Source organism: Melozone crissalis, unplaced genomic scaffold (genome assembly GCF_028551555.1).
Source record: "Melozone crissalis strain CALT ecotype California unplaced genomic scaffold, PUWL_Pcris_2 ptg000106l_1, whole genome shotgun sequence".
Classification (NCBI taxonomy): Eukaryota; Metazoa; Chordata; class Aves; order Passeriformes; family Passerellidae; genus Melozone; species Melozone crissalis.
In genome coordinates, this window is record NW_026535883.1 from 4,115,079 (window position 1) to 4,132,160 (window position 17,082).

A 17,082-nucleotide genomic window follows, 5' to 3' on the forward strand; every position below is an offset into this window, starting at 1 on the left:
GTGGCCGAGCACCGCCGCGTCAGCTGAACCGCGGCCCTCAGTGCCGTGTCCAGGCTTTCCTTGAACGCCTCCAGGGACGGTGACTCCACGGCCTTCCTCGGCAGCCCGTTCCAGTGCCGAATCATTTCTGTGAAGACGTTGTTCCTAATGTCCAGCCGAAAGCTCCCTTGATTCAGCTTGAGGCCGTGTCCTCCTGTCCTGTCCTTGTTCCCTGGGAGCAGAGCCCGACCCCCACCTGGCTGTCGCCTCCTGTCAGGAATTGTGCAGAGCCAGAAGGTCCCCCCGAGCCTCCTTTTCTCCAGGCTGAGCCCCTTTCCAGCTCCCTCAGCTGCTCCTCCTCAGACCTGTGCTCCAGAGCCTTCCCCAGCTCTGTTCCCTTCCCTGCACACGCTCCAGCCCCTCAATGTCCGTCCTGAACTGAGGGGCCCAGAACTGGGCACAGCCCTCGAGGTGACCTCAGCAGTGCCCAGCACAGGGGCAGTCACTGCCCTGGCCCTGCTGCCACACCATGGCTGCTACAGCCCAGGTGCCTTTGGCCTTCTTGCCCACCTGGGCACAGCTGGGCCATGTCCAGCCGCTGTCCCCAGCACCCCGGGTCACAGGTGAGGTGACCCCGTACAGCCCTGGCACGGATGTCACAAGAGTTGTAAGGGCGTTGCTGCATGTCATAGAGCTTGGGCAGGGCTGGCTCGGCTGACTGGAAAACAAGGAGTAAAATTCATTCTCTGGATATCTGGAAGTGCTTCTTCAGTTACAAATAATAATAATTTTAAAATTGCTGTTTTTCTATCAGCCTTTTTTCTCCTCTTGTGTTCTGAAGCTCTAAATTTTCCATTTGCTTCCCAGAAGATGCTTTTCCCCACCTTTTGTTGTCCAGACCCACAGCTATGTCCTGGAATGAAAATGAATTTATCCTTCCCCATCTCACTAGAATCTAAACTGCTGAACTGGACAAAAATCCAAGCTAGGTTTCCCACCTTTCCTAGTTGAGGATCTGTGCTACATATGAGTCCAAAGTCTATGTCCTGTGTATGTACACAAACCCCACCCCAATTCATGGCAGTGTACACAACTCTCTTCTTACTGGTGCGTGGGAACACAGAATCATAGAATTGTCAAGGTTGCACACAGGCACTGCCTATTGACTGAATAAATTAATAATTATGTATATATTCATATTTCTAATTTTCTATTTTATATGTATATCTATAAACATATACGTGATACCTTTCTCCCTTTCACCATACCACCAGGGATTGTACTGGGGAACAAGGCTCTTCTAATTGTGTTCTTAATGTCTTTTTTCCCCGTCCTTCAATACTGCTGTCCTGTTACAGGTGTGAGGCTGAGCTAGTCCAAGCCCTGAGAATCACATTGCTGCTGTGCCTGGTAGAACCTGTGTGGATGTTGCTGCTCTGCTCCTGTAGGACAAAATCCATCATCTGATTCCTGGCTGTGAACCCCACCAGAAACTTTGGAGAAATGGAAAAAAGGAAATAGTTGTTATAAAACTGCACCTGTGTGTATTGAAATCTCTTGCTGGGTGTCCCTCAACAGCAATGTGCTGTCCCACGTTGCTACTCGTTAGCTAGAAAAAACTGTGCTCATATTTACTGTTGGTTCAGGTTTGATTTGGGGCTCTCACTGGGATCTAGAAGTGTTGGGAGCTGCCTCTGCAGTGGCTGGGATCAGTCACTAGAGGGTACAGGTGCACCTGGATTTAAGGAACAACATGAAGAGCTGGAAATTTTAATATTTGCCTTGGATGCCAGAAATGGCTCAGCTGCTTAACACTGATATAAAATGAAAGCAAAGCACGGACAAGGAGTTTGCTAATTCCACCAAAATGTTTAATACCATAATAGATTTTCATTGAAGTACAGCGCTAATGTGAATATTTGTACAAAATATGTGGTTAAAAATAGTATTGATTTATAATATATACAGATATGTCACATCCGTGTCAGAAATGCAGACACTCGAATGAAACCATGAGCAATGCTTTTAAATCTACAACAACATACACGAAATATTTCTGCAGCTACCCACAGTAGGACAACTTGCCAAACTGACACTTAAGGATCCACCAGTCCTTACAGATGACATTTCTGTCAGAAGTTTCTGTACAAGAACTCTGCTCTAAAATGGATTCAAAACATTTACCTTCATTAACCCAACAGTGAAGAGAACACATCTGTGTGACACTAATGTAGACACAACTTTCTCGCACTAGATATATGATCAGTTACAATAATTTGTTAAAAGAAGGCTGATTTTCTGGTGAGAACAACAGAGAGGTTTAATCTTTCTTGCTGGGTTCTCTTAATGTTCTGAGTGAGCCCCAGATTCAAATGGGCTCTTAATATAGCTCTCAGGTACATGACTCTGCATCCTGAAGTCTGTTTTAAGGTTCTGAAGATCTTAATTTTTCATTAACTTCATGGCTGCTCACACTTCACAGCTTTCCCAGCCTTACTCCAGCAAGAACCTCCCTAAAAAATGTCCCTATTTAAGCTTTGTAGCTGCAGCATCAGGACTCAATCCTATATTGAGATGACTCTTGCTGCAGCCCCAGAATCTGTGTAGTTACTGAACAAACTGACAGAAGGGGAGAGACAATTCAGGCTGGTTTTTTTAAGCTTTCTGAGCATCTCTGCAGTAGCGACTTCCAAGGTTCCTGCCATTCCATCCAGAGTGCTGCTGCTGTTCTGCCTCTAACAGTGCTGGCTTCTCTCCCCTCCAAGCCAAAGTAAATATACTCCACACTTCAAATAGACCTGTGGGAAAGAGCTTTTACAACACTTCCTCCCTTGTCCTTTTACCCCTGAATGCTGCAGTCTACATGTATTCAAAAAAAAAGAGCACAGCTACTGTTATAAAAACATCTCTTTTTAAGAGGAGCCTGGAATATTGAAATGTGCTGTACTCCCCCAGAAGATGGGTTAAACCAGGAAAAGCAATGTTTGGGGTTTTTGCTAGTGTAACTCACTAGTCAAGACCATTGCATGATGCTGAGCATAAATGAGGGTCTGGCTTTAATCCATAGCTGGTTTTGTTTTTTGATAAACCAGAATTAAAAGTGATCTCTTAGGCAAAAGGGAATCAAGGACATGCAAAAGTATTTTGTTCACACTAGTATGGGAGAGAAAGCCTGAAACTGCAAAAGTTGAGTGCTGAGGTGTTTGCCACTAAAGAAGGACCAAAAATAAATTCAGTGAATATTTTTCAGAGGATCTGAAAGCGCTGTGACTGTGATCAGTCTGGTCCTCTGGGACACAGCTCTCTGCCATCCCCAGCTGAAGCCCTGAATCTCATTTCCCAGTGCTGTGTCCAGTGCCAGGCATGGTGGAGGAGCCACAGCCAGCATGTCACAAACACAGCATTTCAGTTGGGTGGATGAAAAAACTCATGGTGGTGGGGGAAGCTCTTCTGGTGCTCAAAGTGAAGAATAAACCAGGCTTCCTGCCTTTCACCTCTAAAAGAGGTGGTAAGAACCCCAGAAGAAGTTCACTATTACTTGTTTTTCTGATTAAAACACAGAGGTTAAGGCCTGTCCTTTTCAAAGGAATTAAAGAGCTCAGAGTTTACTTCTCCAGTGAGGCTTCTTAAGTGGATCTAATTTTCAGAATGATGAACAATCATCCTTTGAGAAATGAAGATTTCTGTGTGCCAGGCACACAGAAAAACAAATCATTTTTTCAAATCCAGATTTGAGCAATTCAATATCAGAATTTCACAGGACAGTTATCAGCAAACCCATCTCCCAGTTTCCAGTCTTTTGCAAGACCCAGAACAAACTGATGCAAGAGACAACAATTAGTTAAAATTTTTATAATAATGAATGCTGACAGACCTCTTACCCCAGCCTGGCTGGCAGCTGGATGCCATGTTCCTTGTCCAAGCACTCATGGCCACAGCATCACCCATGATTATAAAAGCACAGTGAGAACCACATCAGGGAGCTGGGACGTGCTGGGCTTTTGCTCACCAGGGACTGCACTGCAGCTTTTTTTGTGTACACTGAGCCAAATCCACAGCAAGCCAGAGCAAGTTCACATGACTGTGAAACTGCAGCAGCTTAAAATGGAACATGGCATAGCCTGCCAACAAGAAGGCTGCTTTCCCCTTAATTGCTACTGAAACAGAGTTTGGCCTATGTCACACGTTTAAGCATTTTCAGTTCTAGCAGGGGTATACACCACACTACTCAGTTTATTGATATAGTTTAACTCTTTAAATGTTGCTTTTCCAAACATCAGTGCAAGCAGAACACAAAAATACCGTTTGCCATATTTATTATTTTAAACTAAGCTCTGAATTATACAAGTGTAAAAGTGATTAATTAGCCAGTAGCTTTTTAATGCTCCTATAAAATATGACTAAATAGAATATTTCAAAAGTTATGTACAATACAATGGAAAAGCTCATGGCATCTGTGACAGTGCTCAGACAAACCACTGGAATTGCATCCTTCCAGGAGTTCAGTCCATTCCTCAATACAAACAACAGTCTGTATTTTTGCTGAAAGCTTTTACAGTGTTGCTGAATGGGACAGAGCAGGGGGAAAGACCAAAATAAAACCAACCCACCCTTCTCACCCAATTTAGAATCAAATTAGTGCTACAAAATTTATGCATGGGGAGAATTTTTTACAACCTAAAACACTTTACAGTGGCTATGGCTGTGGTCTTACTATGGTTGAGGAAGGGATGCTCTTGCCATATTTTCTTGGCTGAAAACAAAGTTTACTGGAGTGTGTCTGTGTATGTTAGGAAGGGGGGAGTTTGCACACTTGTCTTAATTACAAAAATCAAGGCCACAAAAATTACTTGTTTTGTTCCAAAAGAGCAGATTCTAAAACACTCTTTCTCCATGCACTGGAAATGTTTTCATGCTTTAAACTGTAGTGAGGAAGTCATTAAAATGTCAGTTTCATTTCTGAAGAGGTCAGAAAGGACAAGTAGGCAGCAGGCAACAGAGGCAGCAGCTGTACTCCCCTGATTTTCTTCTTTTAATTTCCAAAGAACAGCAGGAGCCATGTCCACCCTTCAGAGGCCCCAGGGCATCACCTCCAGCTGCTCCCTCCAGTTCCTGCTTCGGGGAGGAAATTAAAAGGACGTAGGCTGTGCCACCGTGCCTCAGGAGCCACAGTGTAACACTGAGGCTCCATTCTTCCAGGGCTCCAGCAGGAGAGAACCCCTGACACCCTGTGAGAAGTGCAAATCAGAGTGGCTGACCTCAGAAAAGCAAATTCCCACTCAGATTAGTAGGGGCTCTGCCTGTGATTTACTGAACAGGACAACTCCCCTTCCAGATAGTCAGCATTTTTTGGAAGAAGCATTCTTTCCATGTCAGGCAAGAACCAGCCTTTAGTAAAACACTAGCTTCTCTCAAGAGTCACAAATGCTTATAGTTTGATAATACGGATATTATTCCAATAATACATGAAACACTTCCTTTTTTTTTTTTAGGAAAATGATCATTAGTTTATCACATACAGGTGATATATAAGCTTTGACCATAGAGACTGCTTTGAATTTTCAGGTTTGTAATTGTGTTTCTATTTCAATGCTCCAAGCAATGAGCCATGTCCTGCTGCCTCCTGGGTAGCACCACACAGCTTTCCAAAGCACGGAGTACTCACTGAATGGGGCCTCGTTTTAAATCTGTTTGAAAATGCACTTTGAGGAAAGAACATTTAAGGTCCAGTGCTTTAATTTGCAGTGTAGTTTTACATCATTTGAGGCCAAAGTACTTAGTTCAGAACCATGTCTCTCCAAAGTTTGAGGACATGGATACAAGGACAAGACTTGGCCTCCTACAGTCTTGCCTGTAAAAAAATCCATTAGCAATGATATCTGATCATCTTACTGGGCTAAACTAAACCCTATGGACATCAGTGCTGGGTGTGTTCTCAAAAAGCCAGTGGTGTTACTGCTGGAATATCCTTTGTGGCCTAAAATGGTGTTTTCAACAGGATACATTCCTAGGCTGTGACTAACAATTTGTTTCCTTAAATCAATTTAAAATGGATCACTGGGAAAATAATTGACGTGGCACCTCTAAGGAGTTACTTTAAGAAAACTTCACACTTATATCAAGAAGATACTAAAGCCTCATTTTCTGTTCAGTCTCTGCTGTATTTAATGGGCAGTATTCCATCACTGTAACAGCACACCACAATGCCCATAAGGAAGTAACAATTATCACATTATGGAAATAAAGAACTGCATCTCATCAGAAATACCAGGAGGGGCTGTGGTGGTCAGAGGCTGAACTATGTGAGAATGACAAGTCCTCATTCCCAGATGTCCTCACCTTGCAGGCTGGGAATGCCATCTCCTGTCCTCACTGACAGAGCAACACGCCTGTTGTCCTGGAAGTGCTGCCAAGCCAAGACCCTGCAAAGGGGACCTGACTCTGCTGAAGCTTTGTAGCATTGCTGCTAATTAAGAGTGTGATGGAACTCTCCCTCAGAAACCAGATCTTTAGGTTTTATGACAAAAATCTTGATTACAAAACCTAAGCTGACTTTTCAGATCCTAGAATAAGCTTCCAAGATGTACTTACTTATTTTAAGCTGTAAAGGATTTTAAACCATGGAGGCTCGCTGTGCCATTTTATAGTCACTTTGGGGAGTACAGCTGCAGCTAATTAGCTTAAAAATCCCACCATACCTTACACATACACTCAGTTTCTGCAGTATTAATTTCAGTGGAACTACTCATGTGCATAAATTAAGCGCATGCTTAAATATATGCAAAATCTGAGCTCAAATGTCTAAAAATATGTTCTCCAAATGACAAGTATGCCTTAAAAAAATAAATCATCATGGAAGGTCTGCCAGACAGGGAATCAGGGACCTGTCTGCTGTCAGCCATGATGCAAACACAGAACAGTTTTTGTAACCCAGTATATATTGCAAGTGAAAGAAACATGCAGGATGGGGTGAAAAAAGGGGATTCAGTTGCATGCAGTCTAATTTCAAGTGTGTAATTATGGTCCTGTTTTCTTTGGCCTAAAAAAGAAAAAAAAAATCAACTAACCTCTGCTCACCTCCACAAACCCAAACTGCATACAGCTCAAAAAGGGTTTTGAAGCACAGGACATGGGAAGAGAAAAGGGCTGAATATTAGAGATGTGCAAGTAATTACTGACAATTTCAGGGCTATTCACCACACCACTAGGAAAGCATTCAGCCTGTAATGTTACTGGAACATTCAGCTATGACAGAGAGTAAGGAATCCCATCTTACATGAGCAGTCAGTCACGTCCTCTCCCTCAGACCCGAAGAGAAGCACCACTCATCCCTTGGTAGAAGATGAATTGACAATCCCTACTGATATTCTGGCTCCCTTCTCTCCAGAGAGAAGAACTGACCAGACCCCCCAGCAGCTGCTGCCTCTCCCCTCAGCCCAGAGAGCTCCATCTCACATCCCTGCCACCACTTCAGACCACCATTCTCTACAGCTATTGCTGGAAGAGGGTTGTTTTCTGTTGTTTCTGAAAATGTTGCAAAGATGGTATTCCTTACAGAAAATTCCAGGGGGGTGCAAAGGCCACCAAGCTGCTAGTAGAGTAAAAACAACTCACCTACCCCCCTTAAAAAAAAAGGGAAAAGGGAAAAAGACTGTTGGGAAGTGAGGAGGGCAGAGGAGCAGGCTGCTGGATGAAGGGCAGTAGCAATCCTGGGAGTTTGAATATCAAGACTGATATTGGCCTAATTCCCACCCAAACGATCTCTGGTAGTGGTGTTTCAGTATGCAAATTACAGCTGTGAAAAGATCCTCAGACTGAAACCAACCCTTGTTTCCTCAGCCTTGTTTTGTCCTTTCCAGCTAGATCTATCAGTTGGTGTGTGATATGGTTACAGGTACAAAGATCTTTTTCCTAGCCCTTTTGTTACAGAGGCTTGATTATTGTGAAGGGGTTTCAATGACCTTAATGTCCCGGTGCTCAGAAGGCAAAGGCTGCCTTTCAACAGAACAAAGCAAACAAAAACCAAGAGCTGTGCTGGAGGAGAGAGAAGTGCTGCTTCTGCCGGAGAGGCTCAGTTAGATACAGGCGGCGGCACACCAGGGCGTCGAGTTTGAATGATTTTTGGCTTTGGAGAATTCTTTGGGTCCTCATCTTCTTCCATGTCGCTGTCACAAACGTGCACTACCACACTGGGAGTGGACTCTGTTCCTGCGTGCAGCTCGTATTTCTCTCCTGGAAGCAGAGAAAAGCAACACATCAAACGATGGCAATCTGAGTAGCAACACAGCCCGTGGCACTCCTGCACTGCAGAACACTCCACACCCGCGTAGGGAGCTGAGTGTGTGCTGCTCTAAATACAGGTGAGCACCAGCACGGCTGGACTCTGTCAGCTGCCACAACACATCCTGGGGATCCTGCCCCTGGAGGCAGTTTGATCCCAGGTCTGTAAGGCATCATAAAATACACACATCCTCGTGTCTGTAATGGGTTTTGGTACTAATATTGGTGGCCAATGGCACTGAAATAAACCCCCAAAGTAGGCAGAGGAAGGAGAAAGAAAACAAAATTTCATGGTTAAAAAATGAACTGGAACCCAACCTATCCAACCTGTGGTCTGAAGTTATTTCACACCTGTTAGGTTGGGGTTATTCTTTATTTTTGCTGTTGCTTTTCTTCAGTCCCATTTAAAGCCCAGTTGTTGCTCTTAGACAGATTTCAACACTTAATCTAATTTCTCCAGAAATAAATTCTCCCATATCTCTGCTGCAGACAGATTTTGAGTTTCAAAGCTCTTTAGCTGGGGCTGTAACAAATTTTGTCTCTACAGATGAGATTACAGAGCAGTCTATAAATGCTCACTAGAGAAGGCTGAATGCCTAAACAGTACATAAATTTTCTAACTATCTACATTCCTTATTTAAGTCTCAACACAGTACTCCTCTGAGGAAGATGAACATGGCTTTTTTTTTTTTTCCACAGAAAATACTCTGAATTGGAAGGGACCCACAAGGATCATGGAGTCCAACTACTAAGAGACCCATATGGGCTTGGGTGGTTACCTACAAAAGTCCACAGGCAAACAAAGGAAAAGACATAGGGCTTTGAGTCCTGAATTCAGCCTGCTGGCACTACATGTATTCTGGATTTTACATGGGATACAAGTAGGCACTGGTAATTAAATTGCTATAAATGAATTTAAGAATTTAAAAAAAACCAACTTTGCCTGCAAAATCTTCAGAGATGAGGGAGGTGAGGCCCCAGCAAACCCAGCTGGCCTCTGTTTGTGGCAGAGTGGCTCCTAAATGCTGCACCACTGGCAGAAGCCAGCAGTGCCACATGTTGTACCATGGAAGCAAACAGCAGTTCCTGCCTCAAAGCACTTATGGCTTGCTTGTGGCACTAATTTGGAGTTTTATTTGTCTGCCACTTTGTGGCTGAGTAATTCATGTGAAGAAGGGGTTTTACGTTTGGCTCTGCATTAGCACATACAGTTCTGGGACTGTGCTCACATGCTGTTTGTGCTGACAAATTCCTGGTCCAAATAAGCTTGGGTGGCTTGAGACTAGAGGACACACTGTATTTTTGCCTAAAAACAAGAAGGCAACTAGTGAATAATAGCTATAAGCCAGGCATCTTGCTGTGAGAAATATTTTACTGCTGTGATACCATTAATGTTGACATTTAACTGCTCTATTTTTGGCAACCTTTCCTCTGAATCCAAATCGAGCAAAGCATTACAGGTCTTGCTGATAGGCTAAAATATAAAAAGAGAAATAGCTTGGTTGTGCTGCATTGAGGAATTATATGGTTTTTCTTTGCCCATTTTCCCTGCGGGCCTCAGCTAATTTCTCAGCTCTGGGCTGACGTCAATGCTGCCAGGCAGCACCAGGGCAGCGTTGGTCACTGTCACCAAGGGCTGCGTTGGTCACTGTCACCGCAGGCAGCATTGGTCACTGTCACTGCGGGCAGCGTTGGTCACTGTCACCAAGGGCTGCATTGGTCACTGTCACCACGGGCAGCGTTGGTCACTGTCACCAAGGGCTGCATTGGTCACTGTCACCAAGGGCTGCGTTGGTCACTGTCACCAAGGGTTGTGTTGGTCACTGCTACCAAGGGCTGTGTTGGTCACTGTCACCAAGGGCTGCGTTGGTCACTGTCACTGCGGGCTGCATTGGTCACTGTCACCACGGGCAGCGTTGGTCACTGTCACCAAGGGCTGCGTTGGTCACTGTCACCAAGGACTGTGTTGGTCACTGTCACCGAGGGCTGCGTTGGTCACTGTCACCGAGGGCTGCGTTGGTCACTGTCACTGTGGACAGCGTTGGTCACTGTCACCAAGGGTTGTGTTGGTCACTGCCACCAAGGGCTGTGTTGGTCACTGTCACCGAGGGCTGCATTGGTCACTGTCACCGAGGGCTGCGTTGGTCACTGTCACCGCAGGCAGCATTGGTCACTGTCACCGAGGGCAGCGTTGGTCACTGTCACCGAGGGCTGCGTTGGTCACTGTCACCGAGGGCAGCGTTGGTCACTGTCACCGAGGGCTGTGTTGGTCACTGTCACCGCGGACAGCTCCCTCCGCAGTGCCCTCCTCCTACAGCAGCGCCACCCAGCAAATCACACCCACTGCCCTCCTAAAAGGTAATAATGCCACTTCAAATGCCACATTCTTTTACTGCTCAAATCCCTCCCAGAAGGACTCACTCTTTCTGCTGAAAAAGAACAGTGAAAAAAGTACAGACGCAAGGAAAAATATTCAGATGCCTCTGGCACAAGGAACTGCAGCAGCAATTAATGTCACTTTGCAAACCAAAATGTGATGCACTCATAAATTAGGTTTTTAAGGCATAAAGTTATATCTGAGCATAAATGAGCTGCAGACTCTGTTCTGTAAGCAAACAGCACAAAACCTTTTCATGGCTGAGTTAGGAACAGGACAGCAATAACTCTGGGACTTTTGTACAGCCATATCTTGTTCCAAAGTTCCACTGTTTGCAGAAAAACACTAAGGTGATAAGAACAAAATAATCCAATAGGTACAGCCAGATTAGCCCTTCCCTTCCACTGCTTCCCTGTTTCTTTTTTTTTTCTTTTCTCTTAAACACCATTTGCAGCATAAAAAAAATAAAAATTAATGAGCTAAGCCTGCAGCAGTTGAGCTACTGAAGCAATGGTTGAGTCACTGGAGTGACAAGACCTAGGTTCTCCCAAGCTATGAGTACCAAGTTGAATTAACATAGGTAAGATTCACCTATTTCTGTACTGCCACCCAAGCATGTGTCCAGTGACCTCATTCAGCTGTCTCTGCCATGGCCTTCTCTGTGTTCCCAGGCCCTACACTGATCCAGGCTCCTGCTTCTCCTGCTTGGCTGGAGAATTCTTACAGGCTAGCTAAGCCAAAGGATTCTTGGGGACAGGGGTCTTTCTCCTCCAGCTGTCTTTGGCCTATCTCTATCTTGTAATAATAAATTAAAACCTTTACATAAGCTAACAGTGGCGACTCACATAAATTTACTAAAAAAATTATCATAAAATTTATCAAATACACTCTGCCCTTCAGGAAGAATTCAGCTGTGGCACATCCACTATATTGATTTGTCAGTAAAACTTACTGATAAGCCCCTGAAAACAGCAGTGATGTTCCTCTCTAACCATTTGCTTTGCATAAGAAAAACAGTAAGAATTTGAAGTTTTCTCCCTTAACAATGAGAACAGCTGCTTTTATGTCACTGGGCCCTACTTTCTGTGACCTCATGAGCCAGGAGTAAACCCACAGCCTTGGGTGATGCAAGACAGATGAGCACAGAAGCAACTTATGATATTTCAGAATTAAAAAAAATGGTATAGGAGTTTCTATCCCTCTGTGAGTCAATACTGTGACCTTTCCTTGATGATGCAGTTCCTGTCTAACAGGGCCCTTTTGTCCAGCACAGACCACGCTCATATACATAAAGAATAATGTAAAAATGCTAATGATAATGTGTAGCTACTTCATCCCCAATTCAGACTCATGAGCAAAGGTTAATGAGTTCACAGCTGCCCATTTCATGTAAATGTGGCATTAGCATCATGAAAATACCTTCCACTTACAGTCCCTTCATCCAAGTGCTTTACAAATAACAGGATGCAAATAACAGGAGGTCCTTTGTATGGGTGCATGTTTGTGACAGAAGAGCTACAGGCCATCCCACAAAACACCTCCATAAAACACCTCTAAGCATGAATCTGCCATAGCAAAGTGGAGGAACTGTTCCCTGGAAGCCCATTACTGATGTTGTAGGAGCTGGGCACCCTCCTCTTCCAACCAGAGGGAAAGTTTTCTCTTACCAGGGGCAGAGTACAGCTCTCCTGTACTATGCCCCTGGTAAGAGAAGGGAAGGGCAAAAGTACCCACAGAACAGCAGGGAGAGGAAGACAGAGATGAAAAATTTTATCTATCACCATTTGTTTGCCCCTCCATCCCCTTTTAATCCTCCCTGGGAGTCATCTGAAGTATTTAGTATCTCCTTTGACACAGTGATGACAAACACAAGAGTTTGAAAACACTTGGGCACAGAAAATCTGCCTTGTGAGATGGTTTGAAATCCCTCTGTATGGCATTTCCTGGGCAGGGTCCTGCTCTCATCTGTTTTCCCCTTCCCTAGGGAAGGGTGAGCCAAATCCAGGACTTGGCAAGGGGAAGTCAGGGTGGCACCTGGGATCCTGGGGAAAGGCACTCTGGAGTGCAGAGTTAGAAATGAGGGGATACAGGGCAATCTGTTGTGAAGAATGAGGCAGTGGGGGAAGGAGAGCAGATACAGGCAGGCTGGGGAGTGGACAGGGAGAGGGAGGGACTGCTTTCCAGAAAAGAAAGAGCATATTCTAGTGCCAAGAGGATAGTTAGCAAATCACTGCACTAATAAATGGCAAACAGCTGCCTGTCCTTTGAGAGGAGCAGCTCTGCTGTAGACACAGGCTGGACCTGGAGACTCCCTCTCCCTCCACTTTGCAAAGGTTTCTCACATAAAATATGTGGGGTGGTTGTTTGATTGTTTGCCTGTCAGGTCCAGGTTGTATCCTCACCTGGCCTAACCTGGAGCTAGCTTTTTCCTACAGGAATGCTTGCAACCTGCCAGGCTGTTCTGTAGTCCAGCCCCTGATGTCTGCACATATTCATCAACATATCAAACTACTGGAAGTTGTCTTGACAGTGGAAGTGTTTTCCATCAAACTGATTAACAATTGCACTCCTTTATTTGTAATATATTGAAAAGATTGTAGGCTGGTGGTCAGTACCAGGCACAGTCATGGTTCCTGGCTCTGACTGATCTACAGCACTCTGTTCATGCCTCATTTAAAGACTAATTTCTGCATCTGTAGAAAGTGAGAATATACATCAATCATCCAGGAACTTAATTAAATATGCCACGACCTTCCCTAAGGAGTAAATGCACCCTCACCAATCTCAATTCCATGTGAAGGGGTCAAAACCAGCTTCCTTTTGAGCACAGAAAGAAATCTGTTCCATCAGATCCCCAAGATGCCAGCCTGTCACTGCTGCAGCTAAAACACCTGTCCAAAACTGCTGGCACACAGCAAATCTGTTAACTCACTTCCAGCATACTCCTTACACTCTGGAGCAGATCTCCCAACATTTTGCAACCTGGGACAGTTTTGGTGTCTAATTTTATGGCTATGATGATTATGGCACCATACTATGGCAGGAGGTGACCTGGATTCAGGGAATGGGAAAGGAGCATGGGGCTGTGTCCAGGTGGTACATCTTGCATTTCTAGTGAAGTAGGACAATAAAACTCATTTTATGCTGAGGGCATACAAAGACACTGTTCACTATTTAGAAGCACTAAGGAGTTTTCCTGGTCCTCAGATGTTTATTATACCAAATCACTGCATTTAATACAGCAAAGATTCCTCACAAGTTAAAGACATGGAAGTCAGATTCTACACTCTCAGCTCTGTAAACAACTCTGCCCAGTGAGTATTTTTCGACAGCTGATAAACCGTAGTTACATTTTTAAATTGTGTTTTTGAAGGAAAAAAAATCTCTTCTCTGAGGCTACCAATGCTGTTTGATGTCCAGCAGTGTTTTAGTGCTGCAATACTGAGAAATGAGTGTTAGTGGGATTTGTTTTTCAATGAAATTCTAAACATAGTAAATGCACAACTGAGAACAGCAACACTATTTTAAACCCGCCGCTGCAGTTAACTAAAATTGATCCCTCTAACAAGTGCTAAAAATAGAAAGAAGAGAGCACACAATGGCTTTTCATATTGCTCCCTGCAGGCTCCTTAAATCCGGGTGAATTTGACCTTCACGCAAAGCTGTCCCAGAGCGTGGGACAATGAGTGATATTTCACATTCCACTGCTCCAGAACAGGAATTGATTTATTACCCAGCTAGCTCGGGAATTCGTTTACATGTTTCCATTTATAACACTGCTGCATCAAAGGGGAAAAAAAAAAAGGAGGTTTTTGGTTTTTCTTTTATTCAGCATTTTAGAAGCAAAGTATCACTCCTGGAAATAATAATATGCGATATTGTATGAAGTCTTACTCCTGACTGCCTTCTTCTACTGCCTACAAACCATAGGAATCTCCTGATGTATATTTTCCTCTTGTGAGAGATCCCATCTGAAAAAGATAGGAGATAATCCTGCAAACCTTGTGAATCATGAAACATCCTTCTGCTCCCCATGTACTCCAGCTCTGAGTTCCTTTGGTGCAGTTGCACAAAAGCCCCAATGATGAGATGTCTGCAATTGGAAGCTGCTCTCAGAGCGAGCAAGCAGCATTCCCAGTACAGCTGGGGAGAAAACAATTCTCTCATCCCACAAGAATTTCAAAAATAAACTGCTAAATTTTCATGAGCTCACCCCCACAATTGTTATTAGATTGGATATGAAATATTTTATTTCGGTATGAAGATAATTTAATAGGCTATTTTTTCCTTGTGGCTTATGAATGCAAATTAGATTAATTTGTAAATGATACTGCTTGGACCTGAAACTGGAACCTTTCTCATTTTGAAAATTCTAAACCAGGATGCTTTAACAGCTTTGAGAGGAAACTATTTGTAAAGATGACTTAATTAAATCAAAAGTAACCCTTTCCTATATAAAGTTTTGGTTTTATTAGATATGCATTTTCCACGGAAAGCATTGCTTGAAAATCCCAGCTAGCTTCAACTCCTGGCGTTAGCTGAAGATGGGAAGACAGAAGAAAGCCTGGATGCATTATCCATTGACATTTATCTTGTGCTAAGGGAGCCTACAACTTATCCCATTCCTCCTGCATGGTTTTCAGCAGGAAATGAGCATTCCTAATAGAGCAATCCCACCGGGACTGGGGAACAGTAGTTCTCTCTCAATGAACAATGTGAGAGATTCTCCACTCCAGTGAATGTGCACTTTTTCAAGTGAGAAATCTGCACCTTGGAATGCAGAACTGAGCAGATGCTGTGTACAGCAAAAACTCCTCACATCCACAGCCAAACATTTGTCCAGTCCCCACCTAAACCATCAGCTGTGTCATCTAGGCACAAACTCCAGCACAATAAATGGTGTAAGCAAAGCTTTGATCAGCTCTCACAAGCTGCAGATAACACACAATTCTGTGCCTACACATGGCAAAACTCATTCTGAAGGAAAGAGCCAGGTGACATCCATCAACTGAAATCCAAATTTTAATGCAACTTCCAGCTCTATGCCAACCCCCTGTACAGTTATCTACACTGGAATTTCTTGTCTGCTTTTCCTGCCACGTTTTCACCCAAGGACCACAAGCTTACCTGGTCCAAGCTTAGAAACTGCATAAAGGAGGTCGTAGTTGATGACAGGTGTTGCATCATCTATTGGTTGCCACCCTACAGGTGGGGAGGCTGGAGGCGAGATGAGAAACTGTTTTGCAGGCTGTGGTGGTGCCAAATGAAGCTTGTCTCCATCTGTCTCAGAGGTCTGAATCTTTAAAGCACAACAAAGACACGTTTTAGTACAGGAAAGAATCACACAACGGTTTGGGTTGGAAAGGACCTTTAAAGGTCATCTCCTCCAACCCTCCTGCCTTGCTCAGAGCCCCATCCAGCCTGGCCTTGAATATTTCTATGGATAAGGCATCCAGAACTCCTCAGGGCAACCTGTGCCAGTGTTTCACCACTCCTACTGTAAAAGGTTTGTTCCTTGCATCCAGCCTAAAACAACCTTCTTTTAGTTTAAACTATTTTCCCCTTGCCCTACTGCAACAGGCCCTGCTAAAAGGTCCATTCCCACCTTTCTTGTAAGTACTGAAAAGCCACAGTGAGGTTTCCCTGGAGCCTTCTCTTCTCCAGGCTGAATACCCTCAGTTCTCAGCCTGTCTCCACAGCATAGGGCTCCTGCCCTCTGAGCATCTTTGTGGCTTCCTCTGGCCTGATTCCAACAGGTCCATGTCTTTCCTGCATCTGGGACCCCAGTGCTGGACACAGGACCCCAGGTGGGATCTCACCAGATCAGAGTCACGTCCCTCAGCCTGCTGGTCACACTGTGGATGATGCAGCCCAGGATATTTGGGGTGCCAGGGCACATTGTCCAGCTTCTCACCTCCACGGGAAGGCTAAATGGAATGAGTGCTCAAATCATACCCTTCTCACTCCAAATGCCACCCAGGCAGGGTTTCAGCACCAGTCTCAGAAGAGAAGGCCTGGAGCTGAATTTCATCTCAGCCTTACAGATGGTGCCTCTGCAGTAAGTGCACAGTGTGGGGCTGTGACATCAGCAAAGCTACAATGTCTGTGCCTCTTGTGTAAATTCTTTCAGGATAAATGCAAAGCTTTGGTAGCCCCAGCTGCTAGCTCAGAGATTTTTGAGGCTGTAAAGGCACTGTTGTGATCTGGTCTAAATGCCTAAATGAAATGTGACATCACACAAGTAATGCCTGGCCTTGTAAGTAACTTCAGAAAGGTTTCCACAGATTTTATTTCTTTAGTTGAAGTGAAAAAGGAATCTATGATGTTCCTTAGTCATTTGCAACTGAGTGCCCTTATATTATATCCATATCAAATTATCTACTTCAATTCCTGCTCTTTTCTAGTATGTTAAAGAAGCCTTGATATAAATTAATTGTAGTGCAGCC

The 17,082-nt window shown here is 44.2% G+C and overlaps 1 protein-coding gene across 2 annotated transcripts in view; it reads right to left on the reverse strand.

Moving 5' to 3' along the window:
* Window positions 1-5,911: 5,911 nt before the first annotated feature.
* The window catches only part of RCAN2 (regulator of calcineurin 2), an 80,741-nt gene continuing 69,570 nt past the window's right edge, over window positions 5,912-17,082 (reverse strand). For both annotated transcript variants that reach the window (XM_054291718.1, XM_054291719.1), the window contains 2 exons: window positions 15,764-15,935; window positions 5,912-8,211 (listed from right to left, as the gene is read on the reverse strand). In XM_054291718.1, the coding sequence (XP_054147693.1) occupies window positions 8,051-8,211; window positions 15,764-15,935 (333 nt within the window). In that variant the 3' untranslated portion in view covers window positions 5,912-8,050. The remainder of the gene's footprint in view (window positions 8,212-15,763; window positions 15,936-17,082) is intronic.